The 25,025-nt window shown below is 47.7% G+C and overlaps 1 protein-coding gene across 1 annotated transcript in view; it reads left to right on the forward strand.

Moving 5' to 3' along the window:
• LOC142803543 (neprilysin-1-like) overlaps positions 1-25,025 on the forward strand; it is a 153,934-nt gene that overhangs the window by 82,709 nt on the left and 46,200 nt on the right. The window contains exons 7-8 of the mRNA XM_075888670.1: positions 2,927-3,022; positions 15,618-15,902. Coding sequence (XP_075744785.1) covers positions 2,927-3,022; positions 15,618-15,902 — 381 coding nt within the window. The remainder of the gene's footprint in view (positions 1-2,926; positions 3,023-15,617; positions 15,903-25,025) is intronic.

The following is a 25,025-nucleotide window of genomic DNA, read 5'->3' on the forward strand; positions in this document are numbered from 1 at the left end:
CTGCAGCCGGGATTCGAACTCGCGACCTGCGGGTCAGCAGCCGAGTACCTTAACCACTAGACCACCGCGGCGGGGCTGCCCTTATCAACTCAGCGTGAGGCGATATACCATAATCTCCTCTTCTTTCTCAATTACGTTCACGCTTATCCGGAGGGTGACAATTTCACATGAAGTGGGTTCTGGTGTTGTCTGTGTGGTAACCAATGTTACGCTCGAGAGTTATCGAATGGGAGGAAGTGGTACGCCAGCTGCCTAAGGAAAGAGCAGCAACTCGCCCTACGTACCGTCACCAGCTGTGCACCGAATGGCAGCGGCGTCAAATCAAAGAGCCCCTCGAAGCTACAAGTGAAGGTAGCGCGCATTCACACTGGTCTTGTTCAATAAGCAATCAGAGCATGAGCGTACTTCTTTTTTCCATGGTGATTAGTGACGGTACACGTTATCGCCTTCCAAGAAAAGTTTCAGAGTTGCTAACGTCGTGGGCTGCATACGAGTGCGCAGTCTATGGGCTCTCCTTAGTCGCCGGGGGGATTTCCGGCCTCAAGCCGATTACATAGGCATCATTTCACGGTTAGTGCCGCTCAAGATTCACGGGTCATCACAAGCGGCGTGTTGCGACAAGAGAGCAAAAATGATGATGCATTACCGGCCATGTCGTCTAGGTGGCGCCTTTCCAAAAGGTGTTGTTTAACGCATTGCCAACTGCCTCACCGCAGTCGTCTCTCGGCTGCTGACCGGAGGTCGCGAGAGCGAATCCCACTTGCGGCGGCCGCATTTTCGATGGGGGTAAAAATGCAGTAGACCCGTGTGCTCAGACTTGAGCACAAGGTCAAGAACCCCAGGTAGTGGACCTTTCCAAAGCCTTCCACCGCGTAGTCTCTCATAATCATTTGGTGGTTTGGGGACGGTAAACACCGAATAAAAATCATCATCAACGCATTGCCAACTCATTTCTGCAAAAGTGGCAGGGAGCCTTCGGGAATTGCCGTTACCTTATGACCTGCACGAAATGCTTGAGCTCAGGCGAAACAAAGTGGTATACATTATTGGGAGCAATAATTTAGCAAAACGAAAACGTGCGACAACTTCATTCAAACAAATAATCGTGCTTTCTGTAGTTGTCGAGGGCATCTCGCAAATCTCTGGCCATTTAGAATCTGCTTCGACCACAACTAAAAGTATGATATCCTGAAGAGGTTCCCAGAGGCATACTTAAACAGAGGGTCATGATGCAGTCGACTGTCACCGCGTGTGAACATAGCTATAGTAACAGACTATGGCATCGTAGTCTGAATTTCTTTTTCTGTTCTCGTTTTTCTCGCGTAAGTAATAATTTAAATTCCTTCGCAGCTCACACAGGAGGTGCCCTCTTACAGGGTAGTTTTATAGGTTTACGCGGTCGTAGACGGTGCCTAAATAGTTTAGAGATTGTTTGAAAAATGCATGTGTGGATAAGACATGCCTCTCTGGTTTGTCAGATACTAGCCTTCCCTAAAACACCACTTGATATGCGCTCTCCTTTAAGGAATCTTTAGCGCGGACATAGAAAGTGGGTGTTAGCGTTCAGTGTGCCTCGGAATAGAAAGTGCCGCTGCTTCAGGGGATCACTTTCAAATGGTATTTTTAAGTGAAGCACACAGCGTACAAGACCGTCAACCAAAATGGTAGTTTGGTGTAAATCATTTTTAGGCCAATTGAGACACCTGTAAGCGATTCAATGGTCCGTTCATCGGCACAGTGCCTGCTTTATTTCTATAATGAGGAAGCACCAGGTGGATTTTTCCACTATGCGCGAAAAGCACACACGAAAGCGAGGTGATGGGCGAGACCAGTAAAGAGCCAGAGACCTCAGGTGTGCCAGAACAGGTCGCAAGCGGTGGACCTGAGGCAGCCACACTTTCCCCAACCCCAACCATCTTCGCCACGCGTGGCCCGTGCTGCACCCGTCGCCTGTCTTGCTGTGGTACAAGAACGAACGGGCAGACATGGTGCATGTGCTTTGGGAATGCGCAAGGAGCAATGAGAGGCCACGAAAAAAGACGCCACTAACTGAAGGACCCTCTGAAGTAGCGCGCCTCGATGAGCCATGGAAAGTCGCACTGCTCACCGGGGATCCTGAAAACCAGGCGTGAGCTGTCCAGCCGGCCAGGTTCATCGCCAAGGTCCTCGAATGATGTCTATCGAACAGTGTATCTGTGGCAGGCCAGCCCCGGGCATAATCATCCAGCCAATGAAGTTTTTTTTTTTCAACTGAACTCAACCGGATGTTGAATGGTCGTATAGGAGGTATCTGACTGGAATTGATAGCATAGACGAGGCACCGGTCGATAGAAGACCGTAAAGAGACGCGAACACTGAAGTCTAGCTTTATATTAGCGTGGCTGCGCATGCAAGCTAAAAGACGCAGCAACTCGCCTGTTGCTGTTCAGACGACTGATACTGATTTACGTGGTGCGTTCTAAGAAGGCACCATTTATGCTACAAAAAAACTCAAAGCAGCCCGATTGCAATCTCGACGCGCGGAGATTTTGCATTTCAGCGTAGTGAGGGTAGTGTGGTAGCGCCTGTCTATATATCTTACACGATAATATCGGCGAGCACGGGAGGCACACGTCTCAGGTCAGCCAATTTATTTACGTTGTATTAGGCATGAGGTGACGTGCGATTTGTGGAAAAGCTGGAGGTATAAATGTTTTGTGACAATCTCTAGGTCTGCTGATGTTATGCATTTGTGTCGGTGCTCAGCTGGTGACAGTGAAATCATACGTTTCATCATTGTTCTGGCAGTCGAAGAATGAAGACGGCTACAGGCCTCTCGGGATAAATTTATATGCACGTTGAATATTTCCACTTTTTTCTGGCATGCAAAATCTCGTGGTGTTATTGCTGCGAATATCACTCATTTGCCCTTGTCTCATTCTTACAGTACGACAGATAGAGAATTCCACAGTCAACTGGGACGAATCGGAGGTCATCGAAATTTATGATTTGGGTCAAAACACGTATCCATACGTCAGTGTAGGTAGGTGCAAATGCTTGACTAATTTGAATTTATGTTTGCAGCACAGTTTTTTTTTCAGCTGGCCGTTCCTAGATTAAGCGCGAAGTTGGAAAGAGATGATGATGATATGTGGGGTTTAACCTCTCAAAGCCAGGATATGATTATGAAAGACGCCATAGTGGAGGGCTCTGGAAATTTCGACCACCTGGGGTTCTTTAACGTGCACCAAAATTTGAGCACACGGGCCTGCAACATTTCCGCCTCCTTCGGAATTGCAGCCACCGCAGCCGGGATTCGATCCCGTGACCAGCGGGTCTGCAGCCGAGTACCTTAGCCACTAAACCACCACGGCAGGGCAAGTTTGAGACTTAAGAGTAGGTGCACTACTGACCTCACTGCAAGCGCAATAGCTGAAGGCAAACGGACAGACAAAAGCTACTATTTCTCTAGAGTTCAAGTTAATCTCCGGCGGGAATACACTCAAAAATAACATGATTCAATTCACCGTTTTAGAGAAATTGACAACAAACTTCTTGTAGGTGTTCATATAAAATTCACACACAAACAAAAATGCAGATCCCTTTTCTAAAACTCGATGTCACTCTCGTGGAGATACACAACAAAGTTTACTTTAAAAATATTCAAAAAGTTCCAAACACAACTAGGACACAGACGTACAGAGTATATACTCTGTACATTAAACAGTCAAACTATGAACTTATAAATGATGTCAGGATTGGCTGATACATGAAGTCGGAGTAATTAGTTATGACAGTGTGTACCAGCGCTTAGTAACAAGTCCTTTGTTTTGTAAATACCACTCTGCTAGCCTTATTGTTCAATTGATCTGCAAAGGCTTTGATAGCATGAGGTATTTTGCTCGCAACAATTAGTTTTCTAATATTGCTTCTTGTTCGTGGTGCTCACTTTTTGTTTTCACAGACAGTAGTTTGATCTTGCGGTTGAGCCTTCCTCGTGTAGCCCATCGTTTTCCTTAATGTGAAGCAACCTCAAGCTATATAATTCACCTAGCCTCAGCATGAAACCATTGACTAAAACTGAACCAGCTCACATGTCTCCCCGTAATTTTGAAAGCAGCACAGTGTTTTTGTTTGTATAGCTAATAGCTTTTGTGGCAATTTCCTTGAGATGTCTTTCCCTTGGCTATATTCTAATGGGTTACTTTAAAAGGAAACACAATAGAACATTCAGTATTATTGTCTTCTTACTTTGAAAAAAGTCAATTCTATTTGATGTATATCAGACGCATCTTTTGAGAGAGACAATTGACCGATATGGCATCTGCAAAAATAACTTGTGGCATGCTTTTTGTTCTGCATATATATACATATTTATATATATAAGAATATATATAGATATATATATATATTTATATATATATTTATATATATATATTGTATCAAGGGGTTGTTTAATTTATTTACTTTTAGGCACCACTGTGTAGACTAAAACGAACGTTCACATAGACTTGCTTGAAGCATACTTGCACACACAATTACTTGTGACTTGTTAAGTATGCGTCATGATAGGAGTGTCTTGATTATGCTCATCAAATAATGTGATTTCAAAATGTGAACAGCTCATAGAACAATTCTGAAAGAACGGGAAACAAAGACAGACGTCGCCCTCTGCTAATGGTGATATAAGCTATCAGTATTTTGAAATGAATTCTCACAAACTTCCTTCGTCGTCAATGCTGTCACATAAACACACATACGTTTTATAGCCTCTCTTTAAAACGAAGACTATTGTATTTCAATGAAGTTTGCCAGGAAAGCATGCAGATGTTCGGCCAAATTCGCATTTGTGGGCGGACAACCAGTGAGCCAGTATATGAGGCTGAAATCGAATGTTGTGAGCATGGGCACTGCACTGGCTTTTGGTTACCGAAGAGTTTGAATCTCGGCAAGTTAGTTCATGATACTTGAAGAAAGGCAGCAAACGAACGAAACACGAAAAAGCGGCAGACTGTCACGCTGTCAATAGATCGCCCGGCTTGCTTTGTCTGATTCAGTACAACGGCACACCTGAAAGGGACACACGGGGCGCGAAAACACACCTATTTCTCCTGAGCGATACAGCTAACAAATACACAGATGAACATAAACACTCAAACTGAAACCACGTCTTATTGTGGCCACGTTCAACGTGCGTCTCTTTGCTGAAGTCAAGACGCGTCTATAAGAAAACCAGAATTGTGGGTGACAACAATAAATCGCGCCGCCTCACTACCGTCACTCACTGCGTCTGTCCCTCTTTCGCACTACCGTCCGTACCGCGCTTGATCCAAGGTGCTTGAATGTCGTTTCACTGGCACACCCGCTGCAGGCAGATACCACTAGCATGCCCGGGACACCCTGGTTCAAACGCTATTCTGGGGAAGACGGGTGGCAGCGAGGCCGGGCTCCTTGAGGGTTGGCATCGCACGCGGTTCTAGTCCTGGCAGCTCACCACACAGCTGGTCAGCTGGAAGACTGCAAAGTGTGGGTGGATAACACCTCTCAAGACTTGGTCGCACCCAAGGCTTTGTAATACAGGGACGGGACCGAGTTTTTTGGAATGATCTATTCTCTTCTTCGCTTTGCCGGACCCGTTCTCTCCTGCGCACAACCGCTCAATATAACCTCCCCGCGCACACTACTTTTTACTTTGTCCATCCTTTTATTGTTCGGATTCAATTGACTTTTCTTCGGTTCTTTTTCTTCATCTTTGACTGTTGTTGTTATTCCTCAATTAGCCTTCACCTTTTCAATCAGCAAAAACTTTACTGTCGAAGGCATCCGTTCACTGTGTTTTATGGCACCGACACTTGGCTGCACCTTTAAGGTTTTTTCCATCACGCACATCACCACTAAACTGTGCGTCACTATGACTTCAGCACGTGCAACCAACTCTTCACTGCACATGACCGACAGACGCAGCTTCGCAATTCACTATTCTATAATTTGTATAGAAGCACACTTAAATATCCAACTGCAATATCCGAATGAGTCACAAGAACGGATACACTTCATTTAAATATTGTCAAACTTCAATGTTCATCAAGTTTTATTGTGTAGTGCTCACTAGAATCACTGAACTCATGCCCTTCTCCTCTACTCCGCAATGCTCCGCGTATTAAACTATGTTTAACGCTTTCCGCATGCTCGTCCTACATTTCGCACGGGACCTCACATACCAATCACATGAATTTGTATGCACGGCCAAAAGGACTGATCTGCAATCAGGGTATAGCCGTTCTCCTCCCTAGTTTATGGCCATTGATTCCAGTTCCATGTGGCTGACCAAAATTTGCCCTTAACACACCCAACAACACAGCCAGCTGTTAGTGTTCTACCTTATCTGGACCATTTACAATTTGGCAGAGTAGCGCTCCAATCTTAAAGACACTTCTGCATGACCCGGCTCTTTCGAGAATACGCCCGCTTGCACTACCTTCTAAATAGGCTCGCAGTGTGGCTTCTACTTCTTGTGCCTTTCTTATTCGCTCTACGGGTGTGTTGAGGTATATCACTGCTCTTCTCTTGATCGGTGAGTACTGCTTTTCTTTATTCCTCAAAGCATTTTTATTGTATATTGTTAATCTTTACCGATGAGCTGACCCACACTTTTTTTAACCACTCTTGTCCGCTACATGAGTGTCTTCATCCCCTGCGCTCTCTGCCAAATTCTTGGTGGTAGTATAGGATCTGGGCCCACTACTCGAACCAATGGCACATTCCCCAGATTGACATCATAGAGTGTATCCTGTCCACACTGTGGTTCAAGCTAACCTTAGAATTTGGCGTCAAAACTAAGACGCTTGGTACAGGCATTTGCCGCACCGTTCCATTAACGAGTCGTCACACCCTTTCAAAAGCTAGTCGTACCGATGTGTCTTCTCTTGTAAGATTTGCCCCCACAACCATGAACCTTCGCAACAAAACAATGATTGATACTGGGAGTCACGCAAAGACACTATTCGTCCCTAAAGGCTTCCTGCTACACCTCACATTGAAATTTCAGAATGTTCTGGCTGCATTGTCGTTGCGACAGCATATGTCTCATCCTTGTCCTTTTTTGAGTGCACCTTCTTTTATGTGGCCATACTGGGCTTTCCTCTGCCAAACGAAAGCGGTATTCGGCGTGGTAGGGCTCGGCAAGCGTCTTCTCGGTGTCCGTGGCATCCACAGCTCTCGCACTGCGATCATCAGCCATGTGCACGTCCCAGCTGACAATTTGCCGCTCTATGTCCTGTCCTGCCACACTGGAAAAATTTGACCACACTTCAAGGGTGTTCTTTCCCTTCTGGTCTCTTGTGTTCTTTTCTGTTTCCTAAGCTCTTCTCTCCTTCGGCCTCAGATACCGGTCCGCATGCTCTACCAGCTCGACCACCGTCTTCAGGTTGAGCTGCTTCAGGAAGACAGTTATTCTCAGATAACAAAACGCCAGTAACTGTATTGCAACCATGTAGTCCCTGAGGTCATCAAATGTCTTTTTTATCATCCTTATCTCTAACCAACAATCGAAGTAGTCAGAGATGCGTGCGGCAGCTGCTGGCTAGTCTTGTTATCTTACGGCTTGAAAAATCTAAACTTGTCCCGGAACCCTTCCGCAGTCAGCGGAAATCGTTCCAAAACAGCGACCTTCAACTTTTCATATTTGAGCGTGTCACTTGCTGGCATCCGACTGCAAAAAATTACTGCATTTCAAGCTGCTTGAAGATAATGATGGTGCGAAGCTTTCGGAGGTGATTATTGTGACTAAAGTTGAGATAGTACTTATACTGATTGCGGTTGTAATACCTACATATATTTTATTCAAAGAGATAGTGTTGAGACCAGTTTTATATAGCGGAGATTCTTTTTTATAGCTGATATGAGGTTCAAAGTTCCGGATTACGTTTTGACTTCATAATCACAGCTTCGTTAGCTATCATCTCTGGTGTAGAATTTTCTTGTCGGTATTGCCGCCTTGCATCCGCTTCAAGTTGTCTCAACTGCCCGTCAGACTGGCGTTTTTCCCGCTTAGCCTCTGCTTTCTTAGCCCTAGTCTGTGGTGTAGAACTTTGTTGTCGCTGTCGCCGCTTTGCATCCGCTTCCTTTTCTTTGTCTCCGCAGTAGCTTCCCGTCGACGGCGACACTGATACTCAGCACGTCGCGCTTTCTTGCGTTCGTCTTCGTCCATACTAGAGAAGAGAATGTGTGGAATGAAACGTAGTTATATATATATATATATATATATATATATATATATATATATATATATATATATATATATATATATATTTATATATATATATATATATATTGTGGCGAAGCCTTCGAACAGAGGGTCGTCCTCTCCAGCGCCTTCTAGTGGGTCGCCCTTTTTAGCAAAAAGAAGAGCATCTCGTGCAGAGAGTCAGTACCCGCAATGACTGTCGCTGTCAACCATCATCGTCAAGTGTCCGCCAATAAATGTCTGAACATTATGATGGAGAGTGCTGTGCCCTTCTAACGCCTTCGGTTAGCATTCGATGCCCTTGGAGCTTCAATCTCGCACCGTGCTTTCTACCCTGCACCAAGACGCCGCACAGCAAACGCTTTCTCCTGCGCCGACGCCAAGTTCCGGTGTCCCCCGCATCCGCGACCCTCCTGTCTGCACCGCCGCGGATGGCACCGACGTCGAGGACTGGCTCGCTATGTACGAATGCGTCAGCGTCCCCAATCATTGGGACGAGGCAGGTAAACTTGGCAACCTGGTTTTGTACCTCGCGGGTGTGGCCGGCATGTGGTACAACAACCACGCATCCGATTTGCCCACTTGGTCTGCTTTTAAAACCACCGTCGCAGACGTGTTCGGCCGTCCTGCCGTTCGTAAGCTGCAAGACGAACAGCGGTTACGTGAACGAGCCCAGCATACCGGTGAGTCCTTCACAAGTTACATAGAGGACATCCTTGACTTGTGCAAGAAAGTGGACGCGAGCATGGCAAAGGCTGACGGAAGTACCCATGTTCTAAAAGGCATCGCCGACGATGCCTTCACCATGCTCCTGGCCAAGAACCCTCGCACTGTGGCCGAGATCATTACATTATGCCGAAGTTACGAGGAGCTGCGGTGGCACCGCTTGATGACCCGTCGACCACCCTCACCACACCACCTTGCTCGCTGAAATCAAGTCATTCATGCGTGAGGAAATTGCCCTCCAAGTTTTCTTACTGGCTTTTGCTTCTCCGCAACGTGCTCAACAGCCGTCAAGCACACTTCTGCCTCCCCTCCGCCGAGCCATTCAGCAGGAAATCATGGAGGTCGTTCCTGAATACCACCAGTCACTTCCAGTATCTACACCACTCAGTTACGCCCAAGTTGTCCCCAGGCCACCCCCACCAATTCCTGTGATTGGACCCCTTGGTTACATCGAAACCATCGCCAGGCCCTAGGCCTTCGGAGAAACTGTGCCGCCTACATATCCTGACGCCATCCACGTGCCCCGTGTGCCGCGCACTACGCATTTATATCAGCAGCCGGCTCTCCCATCGCGTTCTGCGACATGTATGGGACCCGCGAACAGATGGCGCACTGCTGACAATCGCCCCATCTGCTTTGCTTGTGGTTGCGTCAGTCACGTAGCACGCTATTGCGATCGTGTGCAGCAACCACAGGTCGCCTCCCATTTTCCCAGCCAATGGAGCCGCTTTTATGACCAACCGCCACCTACGTCACCGTCGTACCGCCCCGCTCCATCTACGCACCGTTCACATTCTCCGCGACGTCGCTCACTGTCGCCGATGCGGCCACGTCCACTAGAGAGTTACCGGGAAAACTAGTCGTCGCAGTCCACGAGGCAAGGGCTGCGACACTGTCGAACTGCGGAAGCCCTCGGGAAAGCCCATCGAACGTGATAGACGTGCTCGTGGATGGTGTTCGTGCATCTGCCCTTGTAGATACTGGAGCCGCCGTATCCGTCATGGACGCAAAACTTAGCCGATTACTGCGCAAAGTGACCACACCACTTACCGGGCTCTGCCTCCGTACAGCCAGCGCCCAAAGCATTCATCCTACAGCGATGTGTACAGCCCGCCTCATGATTCAGGACGTGATGTATGCCATCGAATTCATCATAATTCCTTCATGCTCTCACGACGTCATCCTAGGATGGGATTTTCTCTCCCGCCACGACGCCGTCATTCATTGCGCACCAGCAGAAATGGAGCTGACACAATCCTCTTCTTTGACACCGGCCGACCGTCCATCTGCTGCAATCAAGTTACTCGTCAGGGATGACACGCAAGTGCCTGCAAACTCGTCCGCGGGGGTGTCGGTCTACTGCGCAAACCTTTACGACACCGCTGCACTCTTCTCGCCATCTCATCGTGTTTTCACCAGATAAGGCTTACTGGTTCTTTTCGCGACCGTACAAGTCACTCACGGCAGCACCACTATTTTTGTTCTGAACTCATCCCCGTACAGTGTTACGTTGGTGCGAGGGGAATGTCTCGGCAGCATGAAACCCATCGAAGACGCACAAGTCATGGATCAATCTGATGACACGCACTGCCGAAGTTCCAATACGCTTAGTGCTGTTTCTACATCTGTTTCATCGTCCGCTGATGTATTCGGTCCTTCCATCGCCGACAACCTTACGCCGGTCCAGCGCTCCCGGCTTCTGGCCCTGTTGGAAGAATTCCGCTCTTCTTTCGATATCGCTCAACCTTCTCTCGGCCGCACATCTACTGTTATGCATCGCATCGACACAGGCGCGCAACCACCACTACGGCAACGTCCATATCGCGTATCTCCCACAGAACGCCGTGTAATCAACGAGCGAAGGGACGACATGCTTCGCCGCCATGTTATTCGACCCTCTAACAGCCCCTGGGCGTCTCCTGTCGTTCTTGTCGTGAAGAAGGACGGTTCTGTGCGGTTCTGTGTGGACTACCGGCGCCTCAACAAGATCACTCGTAAGAACGTGTACCTACTACCGCGTGTAGATGACGCGATTTACAGGCTGCAAGGAGCCGAATTCTTTTCATCTCTCGATTTGCGCTCAGGGTACTGGCAAGTACCTATGGCTGAGGACGCTCGACCGAAGACCGCTTTTGTTACTCCCGACGGCTTGTACGAATTGAACGTCAAGCTGTTTGGGCTGTGCAATGCGCCTGTCACCATTCAGCGCATGATGGATACCGTTCTGTGTGACCTGAATTGGCATACGTGCCTGTGCTACCTCGATGACGTCGTTGTTTTCGCTCCGGACTTCTCCACGCATCTTCAACGCCTGCGGCATGTTTTAACGCATCTGAGTGACGCCAGTCTGCAACTGAATCTAAAGAAGTGCCGATTTGCAGCTCGGCAGTTGACAATACTCGGCTACGTCTTGTCCAAGGACGGAATCCTCCCCGATCCAGCCAAGCTTCGGGCCGTGACCGAGTTCCCCAAGCCAACACCGTCAAGGAACTGCGCAGTTTCGTAGGGCTGTGTTCCTACTTCCGGTGCTTCATCCGAAACTTCGCGTCTATCGTATCGCCACTGACGAAGCTCCTCGGAAGTAACGGGCCTCTCAATTTGTGGTCATCACAGTGTGATGACGCATTCACAACGCTCCGTCGTTTGTTGACGTCGCCTCCCATACTCCGCCACTACGACCCTACGGCCCCTACAGAGGTACACACGGACGCCAGTGGTGTCGGTGTCGGCGCTGTCCTTGCGCAACGCAAACCAGGGTTCCCGGAATATGTCGTGGCGTAAGCAAGCCGTACGCTTACAAAAGCCAAAACTAATTACACCGTCACTGAGAAAGAATGTTTGGCAATCGTCTGGGCCCTTAACAAGTTCCGACCTTATTTGTATGGTCGCCCATTCGATGTGGTCACGCACTTCACGCACTATGCTGGTTGTCGTCATTGAAAGATCCCTCAGGCCGTCTCGCCCGGTGGGCATTTCGCCAGAAAGACTACGACATCCGCGTGCTGTACGGCAACGGAAGGCAACATGCTGACGCCGACGCCTTGTCGCGCTCTTCCTTGCCTGACGACGATGCCCATGACTCAGCGTCTCACCTTGCCGTTTCTTTCATTAGCATTCATGCCGTTGCTACTGAACAGCGCAAGAATCAATGGATTGCCGCACTGATAGACTTGCTGACTGATCCATTCACTCCATCCACTCGCACGTTGCGTCGTCAAGCCCACCATTTCGCCGTTCGCGAAAACCTCCTCCACCGACGCAATTACAACGGTGACGGCCCCCAGTGGCTACTAGTCATACCCCGCAATCTGCGCTCTGACATATGCGAATTCTTTCATTCTGATCCGCAATGTGCGCACTCCGGGGTATGGAAGACTTAGCACCGCATTCGCCAACGGTACTTTTGGCGCGGCATGTACCGCTACGTGCAGAAATTTGTTCGCTCCTGCATAGAATGTTTGCGCCGCAAAACTTCAACGCACCTGTCGCCGGTAGGTCTGCAACCTCTACCTTGCCCTGCCAGGCCATTTGGGGTGTTGGCATTGATTTGTATGGGCACTTCCACTAACGTCGGCTGGTAACCGCAGGGCCATTGTTGCTGTGGACCACCTCACGCGATACGCCGAAACTGCCGCTCTCCCCGCGGCTACAGCGAGTGATGTGGCCGCCTTCCTGCTTCAACAATTCATGCTGCGACACGGTCCACCTCGGGAACTGCTCAGTGATCGAGGCCGCGTCTTCCTGTCTGAAGTCGTCGAAGCCATTCTCAAAATTGGGATGCCATTCTACCCTTTGTCACCTACGCATATAACACCGCCCCTCAGAGCACTACTGGCTTTTCACCTTTCTTTTTATTATATGAAAGGCACCCGTCGCACACCATCGACACTATACTTCTGTACACGCCAGATCCGTCCGAGTGGGCGCCTATTTCTGCTACAGCCAAGCTTGCTGAAGAGTGTCGAGAGCTTGCAAGGACCTCTACAGCGCATGATCAAGAGTGGCAAAAAGGCATTCGCGCTGACACCAGCACTACTGCACCCACGTTCCTCCATGAAGCGCTCGTCTGGCTCTCGATCCCTACCACATCATCTGGCCTATCTTCAAAACTATTGCCCAAATACGAAGGCCCCTACCGTGTCGTCGAACGCACTTCCCTTGTAAATTACTTGATCGAACCCATCGAAACATCTTCGGACATGCGCCGTCGAGGGCGCGACATTGTCAACGTGGAGCGCCTGAAAGCCTAGCACGACCCGCTCATCGTAACCAGCTGTTAGGTCGCCAGGCGGCTCCCTCTTCGTACCCGGGGTAGTTGTGGCGAAGCCTTCGAACAGTGGGTCGCCCTTTTTAGCAAAAAGAATAGCAGCTCGTGCAGAGAGTCGGTACCCGCATTGACTGTCGCTGTAAAGCATCATCGACAAGTGTCCGCCAATAAACGTCTCCACAATATATATATATATATATATATATATATATATATATATATATATATATATATATATATATATATATATATATATATATATATATATATATATATATATATCATTGACAGCAGCACCATCACATCTACAATTAACCACAGCGCCTACTGTTGCTTATAAGTTGAAGGTTGCATGCAAAACGGTTATCACCAACGCCCTCTGTTGCTTATAAGTTGAAGGTTACAAGGAAAATTGTTCAGAAATGTCAGACAGATGAAGACGTGTTACGGACAGACGGGAGACGGTGGACATTGTGACGTCTTAATAAACTTCGCCCCCAAAACACCAAATCTACCCCACCAGACACATCCCATGCCTAGTGGTTGAATCGCTCTTCTGCCACGATTGCGTTGTTGCGATTTTTTCAAAGCGCTGAATATGCGCGTTCAACTTGTCTCTCCTGTCATCAAATGGCACTATAAACTTTTGAGGGCATACTTTGTCTAAATGTTGGGGTACACTATATGATGCTGCACGTGCTGCCCCTTCACTGGTCACTACATGCAACTGGGATTTGTTCTCAAGTAAATCTTTCTGTCATTAGATCTTTATATGCAAGTTCATCTGCTGCCTTAGTGCGGTCCCTGGTGGCCTTGCCGCGTTCTTTTGTTGTTAGCGGGCTCCTGCTGTTCTTGTGAAGCCTCCTGTGCCTCGAGTCACTCTTCTCTCTATCTCGTCTTTTCCTCGTCATATAACTGCATGATAGCATCGGCAGACAAACCTGTGGCGCGCCCCACTGCGAATAAACAATTATTGTTCATTCCGCCACTGAACACGGCCACTGCAGGCAGGCGCTTATAGCATGTCCCGACCCAGACACCTTGGTTCATGCGCCTTTGAGGGGCAGACGGGTGGCTGTGAGCCCGGGTTTGTTGAAGATCGGCGTCACGCGCGCTGAGCAGTCCCGGCCACTCATCGCACAGCAGGCCGGCTAGATAACTGCAGAGAGTGAGCGGACAACCGCTCACCGAACCTGCAACTGAGCCGCCTCTCGAGGCTTGGCAATACTAGGATGGGACCCAGTCTTCTCGGACAATCTACCCTCTTTTGCGCTGTGCCTGCCCCCTTTCTCCCCTGTGGGTGCCCGTTCAATACGACGTCCCCACGTGCATTACTTTTTGATCATCTCCCACCCTGTTGTAGTTCCCATTTCGTCGACTTCAGCTCTTCCTATTTATCTTTACTTGTTCTTGTTTGTCCTGGGAAAGACGCGAACACCGCTGGAACAGGCAACTGCGCCTTCATAGAGGAAAATCACTCTTACAAAGAACCTGACAACGCGTGCCAAGCACGTCAATTTAACCTAAAACGTCCCCCGGTGTAAGCTTGAATGCACAGTCATATATAGGGCTACCGCCGCAAGAGACGAATTTTACCTCATTACAAGGAATTTAGTGTGTTTCAAAGATAAGAACTATAATTGAGGCTTTTGCCTTCCGCTGGGCAGCTTTGCAAGTCGTACTGACGAGCCGAACATTCATTGAGAAGCTCCATGACATATAGCTTCTCTTCCATAAAATGCAGTTGCTAGTTTCCACTGTGCTTGCGTCTGGCTCTACCTCGTGTTGCTCGTTATTGCTGCTTCTCTTCAAGTAACGTACTCGCCATATTAAATAAATATATTGACTATGTAGAAATTATTCCAATTATGCAGAATGGGCAGCAATGAAGGCCCACATTTAAACATTATGCCCACAACTATAAGTTTGATGAGAACCATCGTTTATTATGAAAAGTTAGGCAAAAACGAGAACGCCCGTAGAGGTGAAGCACTCCTGCAGTGCACAACTACGAGCGTCTTCTTGCAGGCCCACTGCCGTCTACATTGCCTTTTCAGCGATTCTCGTCAAAAAACCAAAGTACGGTTATTTTACGAAACTGTGAATTCATCGGCGTTCTAGTGGTAACACCGACACGCCTCTTACCCGGAGAGCACAACACGTGCGGAAAATCTGGTAAAAGAAGTCTTGCCTGGACAGCCAGGCCACACCATGAGAGCAAACTCGTAAGTGGGAGCCCTCGCCATTGACCATTGATCATTGATCATGTCACTACATTATCTATAATGAACTAAAAACCTATGTTTATGTGTGGACTATAGCAGGTATAACAATGCTCACGGGGATATGAAAGGGGTGGAAATGTACTATCTCATGTCATTTTCATTTATTTCTTACCAGAGGAATGGGGTGCGCTGTTCTACAAATACACCGATGGACATTATGTTGGTGACGACCAAATTAGGCACTTCATCCAAAGTACCAGGATGCTCAAGAAACTTTTTGAAGACAAGGACGTTGGAAAAACTGGTCTGCAATACATGGTTGCCTGGAGCTTCTATAGACAGTTGGCGAAATTCACAGACCCAGACATATTGTATGGCTCTAAAAAAGCCGATGAATCTTGTTTCCTGCTCATCAAGGATGTAATGCGCTTGGCGATTCTCAGCCACTACTTTCAGATATGTACGTATATTCTGTGCATACTTTTCGCAAAGTCACCATAATCATTCAGCAACTGTGTTGAGATATTATTGAAGGGTCCACCTTTCTAAATATTTGCAGTCGTTGTCAGGTATCATAGCCGCAGCTTTAGGCAGATAAGGTGAAAGACCTGTGGTACTCCGAGTAACGTCGTTATGGGGTTGTGTGAAGGGCCGAATGGCATTCCAAGATCTGTGGACGCATGCGAGCTACACTAAAAGCTTCTGAACGAGCGTACCGTTTAGGTGCCCTCAATGTCAATGTCAATGTTTCTTTATTAGCATCAGAAGTGTACATTGTGAGTAAGTATGCAGGAGGAGGTCCCAAGGTAGTAGACCGCAGGCGGGACCTCCTATGTTATTACAATGAAAAAGCTAAAATATGAATAACGAAAGAGCAAGTCACGGAACATTTCGAACTTTTTCTTCTACAAACAAGGCAAGATAACAAAACTTAACAAACTCTAGCAGTTATACGTTTAATAGAGACTTTTTCAATTTCCTCTTAAAAACATGAATGTGCATTAAGTCTTTCACATCATGTGATAAAGAATTCCATAATGAATTAGATGAAAAAACAATTCTCATTTTTCCATAATTATTGCGAACTATAGGCAATAACAGGTTATGGGCGACCGCGAATCTAGTATTATTGGAATTACACAACAAGGTAATAGGAAAGATGTCGATAGTGAGGGTACGCTGGAAAATTTTGAAAAACAAAACACAGACATTGTAAACGTACATTTGGTAGATTGGTAACACGTCAAGGTGGCGAAAAACCTCATATGATGGCGCTTGACGTGAAGCGAAAATTATGAGTCGAATTGCTTGTTTTTGCAATACCTTTAACTTTGCAATACCTTTAAATATTAGTACCTTTATTACTATTTTTGTGTGAATCATAAGCTGTAGTCGTGCGATGAACCACGTGGCACTATTTGGCACTATCGGTGAATGATGAATTGCTAGTGGGGCCGTTCACGTATATTAAAACAGTGAACCCGCAAAGTGACGACGATACGTGCTGCAGTTGCCGCGAGTCGCACCGCAGTCCCAGCAAATTACATAAGCTGGTTAACTGCTGCAATTACTCATGGGTCTCTAGCAGCAGGCGTAGGAAGAGGCCGTATTGAATCGATACCAATGCTGCCCGACGATTTATTACGGCTATGGGAACGGTGGAAGCTGATTGATTGATATGTGGGGTTTAACGTCCCAAAACCACTATATGATTATGAGAGACGCCGTAGTGGAGGGCTCCGGAAATTTAGACCAACTGGGGTTCTTCAACGTGCACCCAAATCTGAGCACACGGGCCTACAACATTTCCGCCTCCATCGGAAATGCAGCCGCCGCAGCCGGGATTCGAACCCGCGCCCTGCGGGTCAGCAGCCGAGTACCTTAGCCACTAGACCACCGCGGCGGGGCGGAACGGTGGAAGCCAGCTGCATCTCCAGAAAAATGTTCCAGTATTTCTCAGTGTCTTTCACTGTGCTGAATACGTGGTTGGAGGACATCACCGCAAATTGAAGTATAGTTGAATTTCACAATGCTGTGCGCGAGTTCGGAAGATCAATGGATCAGAGAGAGCGTATTATTTATGTGTTCTAAATGTCCGTATTAGAAACAATTGTATGAAGGTCGATGAAAACAACAGTAAGGCAACAAATCTTGAGGGGTAGAATTTCTCACCTCTGCGAGAGCAGTAGTAGGCGTCCACAGTGGTACAACTCGCCAATATTGCCGCGACATTTTGGCCGCATTTAAATATCGTGCTCGCGACTGCATAGAAGACTCTGCGTGTCCTATAAAATAGCCACGCAGCGACAATCATGGCACGAGCACCAAGCCGGGTTAATCTCGGACGCATCACGCACTCGTGTTGTTCTTGCGACAAAGAACTCGACAGTTGGATGATATCTTTAGCATTCGACTGATTTGGGCTTCGACAGTCCTAGTTAAGAGTAAGCAAACGTTTGCGCAACTGCTACTCTGCGCATACTTCACTTTAATAACGCGGTAATACAAGGCTGACAAGAAAAAGACGGGACAAGCGCCGACTTCCTCCAGAAGTTTTATCGACAAGACTCTAATATATGCACGAGTGAAAAGTAAAAAAAACAGTAAAAAAAGATGCAAAATAAAGTGCATGTCTATTCTTTATCCTGTCCGCTGTCTGTTATTTTCGCGCTGTTAACCTTGAGTATGCCCAGCCAACTAGCCCACTCAGCCACTCTAGTAGCCTGCGTGCCTCAGCATGATTACGTTATTGGTTTTGGTGTGAGGTATAGTTTGAAGCACCGCAGACACAAGACAGCGTAGCCAAAACTACCACTCAGTCGACTCGTGTAAGTGACGCCTGTACATCAGAGCGAAAGTTGCCGTCTTCAATAATTTGCAGACCTGAGTTTAGTTCGTTCCACCTCATATCAAGGAGAAATCAAAAGATGCTACCAGTATGAATAGTCAGGTAACACCGCACAAGTACTTATGAAACAGCCTCAGATGCCTCCAGTATTCCCTGGCGATGAAGGCGGGGGATACTGCTCTCTCGAGATCGGCGGGGTTCGATGTGTACGTCCGTGCGTCTGTCCGTCTGTCTGTCTGTATGAACGTCCATTGAGTGAGCACTTCAAGTACCACCATTTGCATCTTTTCATATAATATTTTAAAACAAGTGCCGTCATCTAGCGGACATTTCAAGAACTTAAATTTCCTGTTTCACATAGCCGAGAGAGATGGTTACTAGAGAGGACAATCGGGTGACGCCAAGAAGCTTCTTTTCATCGTTTATTGATTATATACAAGTCTATCCATCTAGCGGACATTTCAAGAGGCATCTTTTTGTCACATAATGGATGGATGGATGAGTGAATATATCCAGCTGTGCCCTTGAGAACGGGCAGTGGCTCACGTCACCTAGCCACAAAGTAAACTATCACTGTGTGTTTAGCATTAAATTTCACTCGCACCGCAATTGTAGTCACCAATCAGTTAGCCTCCTCCTAGTTGTTTCTACTCGTTTAAAGTCTATTTTGCCTTCACTGTCCCTAAACCCGAATGCTTTGAAACATTTTGCGCGATTATCTTTGACTAAAGGGTGGAGCCTTTTACAGAACACTATGAAATCTTTAGCCGGTTCCTCCTCCTCTCCGCATGCACTACATACCGTGTCTATGCGTTTCTATTTTGCTCGGTACGTCGTGGTCATTAATACTCCCGTTCTAACCTCGAAGAGCAGAGAACTACTCAGAGAATTATCTTACATCTTTTCCCTTGCAATTTCCTGCTTTAAAGTTCGAAAGGTCTCAAGGGATGGTTTCGTAAGCATTTCCATCTTCCACAAGTCCCTCTCTATTTCCTTCTCCTTCTTCTTAACCAATGTTTTCTTTTTGCTTGGTATTCTGCTGTTGTCTAAATACTTGCTTGACAATTTTTGAGTTCGTTTCCTTCAATTATTATCGACATTCTTTGTGTACAAGTAGCTCAACACTTTTCTATCCCAACGCTCCTCTCCCATTTTTCTCAATCACCCCCCAAATTTTATCTTGCTGCTAGATTTTCTGCACTCAAACGATGTTCATTTCATGTCTCCCTGTTCCCCCTGATTGGCGGTATTCCCGTTTTCCCCAGAAGCAAATCTACCTATGCCACGTTGTTTTATTTCCGATCTTGCTTGAACTTCTGATTTCATTCACAATACCACACTGCCGAACCTCAAACCCGGGACCATGGCACCTTTCCAAATCCCTCTAACGATGTCATACCTACAGTAGTTCCACAGTGCCCTATTTTTCATTACAGCTGCATTCCTAGTGCCCTTAGTCATTACGTATCTTTCATGCTCCTTCGGATCCCCAGCCCCGTTATTTATCTATGCGCCCAAGTATTTGTATTTATCCAATATGTCTAGCGTGACTTCCTGTATGTTATGTTCATGGCTTTTGTTATCATCAAAAATTAAGATTGCCAGTTTTTCTCTGCTGAACTTCAAATTTTACCAATTTTCCTCATTTCCACAGATTTATATAAATCCCTGCAGATCTCCCTTGTTGTCGGCGATTATATCTATTTTGTCACGCGCCACAAAAGGTCTTCAACTCGGAAGAATTGAGCCGGCGGGGAGCCACACCGAAAACTGGCAAGATCGCTGCTTCAATAAGCAACAACAACTAGCCAGAGGGCGCGCTGTCCCAGAACATCCTCTTCCATTCTATCGCACAGCCATGGCTTCCGCTTGCCATACCTAGCGGCCAAGTCGCAATATTCCTCCTCTGAAAAAAATCAGCATCTCTCTAATGCTCGGAAAGTAAAAAGGCAAATTCGGGGCAAACCAACGAAAATACACGCATAAAAAAGAAAAAAAATACAGCATTTAGGTTCATGCGCAGTCGCACTACCGCGTGAAGTACGGCTTCATACGCACTATGGCACAATCTCCGAGGAGTGCCTTCGCTGCCGCGGCGAGAAGGCGCCGTCAGGGACTACCTCATAATTCATATCGCTCACGCGTCGCAACACTTTTTGCGGTCCGAAGCAGCAGCTGAGTAGTTTTTCTGACAATCTTTGGTGTCGGACGGGAGTCCACACCTAAACTTGATCACCTGGATGGTAATAAACTTGTCAAGGGCGAGCGTTGTAGCGGCATGCGTCTGTACTCTACTGGTGCGTAATGTGTGGGCGAGCTAACTGGCGTGCTTTTCGGTGTACTGGGTAAGCTGCACAGCGTCAGGAGTGATCAAAGCATCGCAGTTGTGTGGAAGCATCACATCCAGCATGGTCTGGACGTCACGTTCATAGAAAAGATGGATAGGCGTGAATCTAGTAGTTTCCTGGACGGCAGTATTGCACGCGAATTTGACGTACGGTAGCACCTGATCCCAGGTTTTATGCTGGACATCTACGTACAAGAATAACATGTCAGCGATGGTATGTTGAGTCGCTCCGCTTTGTCAAGCCGTTGCCCTGCGGATGATATGCCATTGTCTTGTGATGGTTCGTGTAGCTGAGCTTGAATACGTCATGAATGAGCTGGGCCATGAATGCTGTTCCTCTGTCTGTGATCACGCACCACGGGGCACCATGTCGAACAACGATCTGGTCCATCAAGAATTACGCGACGTCGGAGCCCGTACCGTGCTGTGGTGCCTTAGGTTTGGCGTACTTCGTCAAATAGTCGGTGGCTACTACGATCCACTTGTTGTTGGCAGTTGATAGCATAAAGGGCCCCAGTAAATCCATTGCTATTTGATGAAATGGCACTCTAGGTGGTTTTATTATTTGAAGAAGCCCCGCGGGCTTCAGTGGCAGGGATCTGCAGCGTTCACATTCTCAGCAGATTTTCACGTATCACTTAACGGATGCAAAAAGCCTAGGGCAGTAGTACGCTTGTCGAACTCGATCGAGAGTTCCAGAGGAACCTAAGTGACCAGATGTGGGCTCATCGTGGTGGGCGAGAAGAATGTCGTCACGCATGTCATTTGGCACAACTGGAAGATAGTTTTTCTCATTATCGTTGGAGTTGTTCCCATACAGGACCCCATCTCGCAGACGGAACGACGACAGACGTAAAAAATACATCGAGGTATCGAAGAGCTGTGTTCTACAAGGTTTTCAATCACTGTGCAAGTTTCGTCGTCCGTGTCGTCGTACAATCAGATCTGTTGTAGTAAGGGCCCCAAGAAAACCACTGTCATCCTCGGTGTCGTGGCCACAAACTTCGACAGGTACACGGGACAATGAATCAGCATCTTTGTGCCACCCGATTTGTAAGCGATCATGAAATCGTATTCCTACAGACGAAGAATCTATCGTGTCAGTCGTCCCAACGCGTCCCGTATGTTGGCTAACCAGCACAACGAATAATAGTCGGTCACTACCTTGAAGTGGCGTCCGTAAAGGTAAGGCCTAAATTTCATCGTGGCCCATACAACAGCAAAGCACTCTTTCTCTGACGTGGAGTAGTTGACCTCGGTGCGGTTAAGAGTACGGCTAGAGCACGCCATCACTCGCTCTTTGCCCTCTTGTTGTTGGAGGAGGACAGCACCAAGACCCACGTTCCTGACGTCAGTATGAATTTTCGTACCAGCGTCTTAATGAAAGGGAGTGAATACTCGTGGTGGTGTTTGCAAACACTCCCATAGTTCAGAGAAAGCTGCGTCCAGCTCTTCTCCTAGACGAATGGAACATCATCACAAGTGAGTCGAGTGAGCTGTTCACCAATCCTAGAAAAATTGGCTCTATAGCGGCGATAGTACGCGCCGAGCCTTAGAAAGCGACGTACTGCCTTTTTATCACGTGGAACAGGAAACCAAGCCACGGCATCACTTTTGTCAGAGCCTGGTCGAATACCATGCGCACTGACAACATGGCCGAGAAGCTTAAGTTCCTTGTAACCAAAGTGGCATTTTTCTGGCTTCACTGTCAGGTTAGCAGAGCGGAACGCTTCCAGCACATTCTGCAGAGGCTTCCGGTGCTCCTCAAAAGTCGCTGAAAGCACAACATCATCCAGATAAACTAGGTATATGTTCCACTTTAGACGGGTAAGAACAGTGTCTATTATTCTGTAGAATGTGGCAGGTGCAGAACAGAGGTTGGAGGAAAGCACTTTCTATTCATTGGGCAAAGCGGTGTAACAAAGGCGGCTTTTTCATGATCTCGTTCATCAACTTTGATCGGCGAGTAGTCACTTTTCAAGCCTAAGGATGCAAAATAATTGGCCCGCCACAATCTGCCGAGGAAATCGTCGATGCGGGGCAGCGGATAGACATCTTCTTTAGTCACGCTGTTAAGTGTCCTGTAGTCCACGCAGAAGCGCATTGATCCATATTTTTCTTCGGGAGCATGACGGGAGATGACCAGGCACTCTAAGAAAGTTTAATTACGTCACCATGCTACATGTCTTCAACTTAAGCATTTATCACGTCACGTTTCTTTGCCGAAATGCAGTAAGGGTGTTGTTTTACGGGCGAGGCGTCAGTTTACGTAAATATTTGGTGTTTGGGTATCGGTGTCTCATGAACCTTTGAGGTGGACGCGAAGCACTCTTTAAATTGATATGGCAGTTCACGTAGCTTGGTCTGTTGTTCCGAGGGCATCGAGTTGACATCAACCTTGCTAGAAGTGAAGTCACGTCGCTTGGCGTCAGTCGAAGCCTGTCGTCGGCTGATGTAGATGTGAAGCATTTAGAAACATCTCCAATACGGTAGGCGAAAGCGATGTGGTGTCACAAAACACGTTTCGCTACTCGCTACTGAAATAATTCGCAAGGAAGGCAGAGTATCCGTCATAAAGCGTGACGAGGCTGCGTGCAGCGCAAACACCTAGCGCGAACAAAAGTGCCAAGTTGCCTTCGGTGATGACGTCACCATCCCGTAACTTGTCGGACACCACATCAACTAGAACGCTTGAACGCGGAGGCAACGTGATGCTGTCGGCAGAAACGCAAAACTTGCTGTCACGGATGTCATCAGATTTGTCGGGGGATCCAGCTGCCAAGAACGTCACAGTACGCTCTCGTACATTGATAATAGTTCCATGCTCCTGCAACAAGTCGACTCTCAGGATTAGGTCTCGGGAAGAGTCATGAAGTACGAGGCAGCTGGCAAGAAATGTACGGCCTCGAATGCTCGCTCTGAGAGTGCACATGCCCATTGGGGTGACTACGTGCCCGCCAGCAGTACAAGTTTGTGCTTCGTACCAAGGCGTCACAACTTTATATATGTGCGCTGCTAGTTGTCAGCTCATGAACAAATAGTCCGCACCTGTGTACAATAATGCACTAACGTCGTGGTGACCGTCGACTACCACATGTATATTCAAAGAAAATCTGCTTCTGGCTTTCGTCGCTGTCTTCGGGGAATCACTACGGGTCCGCGCTTGAGTAGGTGGGAAGCCTTGCTGGCGTCGAGTGTTAGTTCCTTGCTGCCGAAGGTCGCTGTCGTTAGTTTTCCCGCCTTGGGCTAGGCGAGCGCGCCGGAGACGCCTTTGGGAGGCTCGGAAATTTGTAGATGATCGCCTTTGGGATGGGGCATCCGCAGTGGCATGCGCTGTTGTGAAAGGTAATCTTCAATAGCTTATGGTCTTTCGCCGAATCTCGGTCGTCGCCAGTCGACGGCAAAACCCTGTAGTACGAGGCGGTGATACGGACATTCCCGGTACACATGTCTAGCTTCACCATAGTGATAACGCAGTGGTCGTCTGTCTGGTGTGCGCCCTAAGTCGGATTTTCCGGGAAGCGGCTGGCGATTTTCCAAGTTCTGAATTAGCTACAGCGCAAAACGTGCATCCTGAGGCATAGGATTAACGAAGCATGGGGAAGCAGGAATATATCGACTGACAGCTTCTGCGTGTGATCGACAATGTGGCTCCGTCGGGACAAGCGGGACATTACTGGAAGGTAACACTTGGAGGTGACACGCTCAGGAAGTAGGCCTGTCGTTCTTCGTTTCTGACGAGGCTGCAAATAGACCCTGCAGTAGGTTGGGACTGGCACTGAATCTTTTGTAGTTCGTCACGCACCACCAATTGAATGAAGTCGCAGAGAGACTCGATGTTGATGCGGCTTCCTGCACCTCCAATCTGACCTACTGACGAAGCGACACTCACTTGCCGGTCGTACACAGTAGAGGGCTGCCGCAGCACTTGTTCCATGGTTGTGGCTTCGGTCGAAAACTCCGCCACGGCCTTTGGGGGACAGTGAACGAGGCCAGTGAAAAGCTGCTCTTTCACTCCTCGCATTAAAATATGGACTTCTTTTCTTCCCCCATGTCAGGGTCGGCTCGATGAAAGAGGCTCGCCATGTCCTCGACGTACATCATGACACTTTTGTTCGGCATTTGGAAGCACGACTCAATCACTTGCTCGGCTCGTTCACGGCGATCGGGATTGGCCCAACTTCCCAGCAATTATTTACGACACTCCACGAGAAAAAAAGCTCATGGTTTTCGTACCAAGTACGAGTGCCGTCATTCTAGCTGAAATACACGTTCCTCTACTTGTCGAAGTCTGTCCAACCATTGGCGTCGGAGACCCGTTCAAACGGAGCCAGCTAGTCTTCGAAATCCTCCAAGACAGAATTGTGGAACGTCTTCAGCACACATGG

Source organism: Rhipicephalus microplus, chromosome 3, assembly GCF_043290135.1.
Source record: "Rhipicephalus microplus isolate Deutch F79 chromosome 3, USDA_Rmic, whole genome shotgun sequence".
Classification (NCBI taxonomy): Eukaryota; Metazoa; Arthropoda; class Arachnida; order Ixodida; family Ixodidae; genus Rhipicephalus; species Rhipicephalus microplus.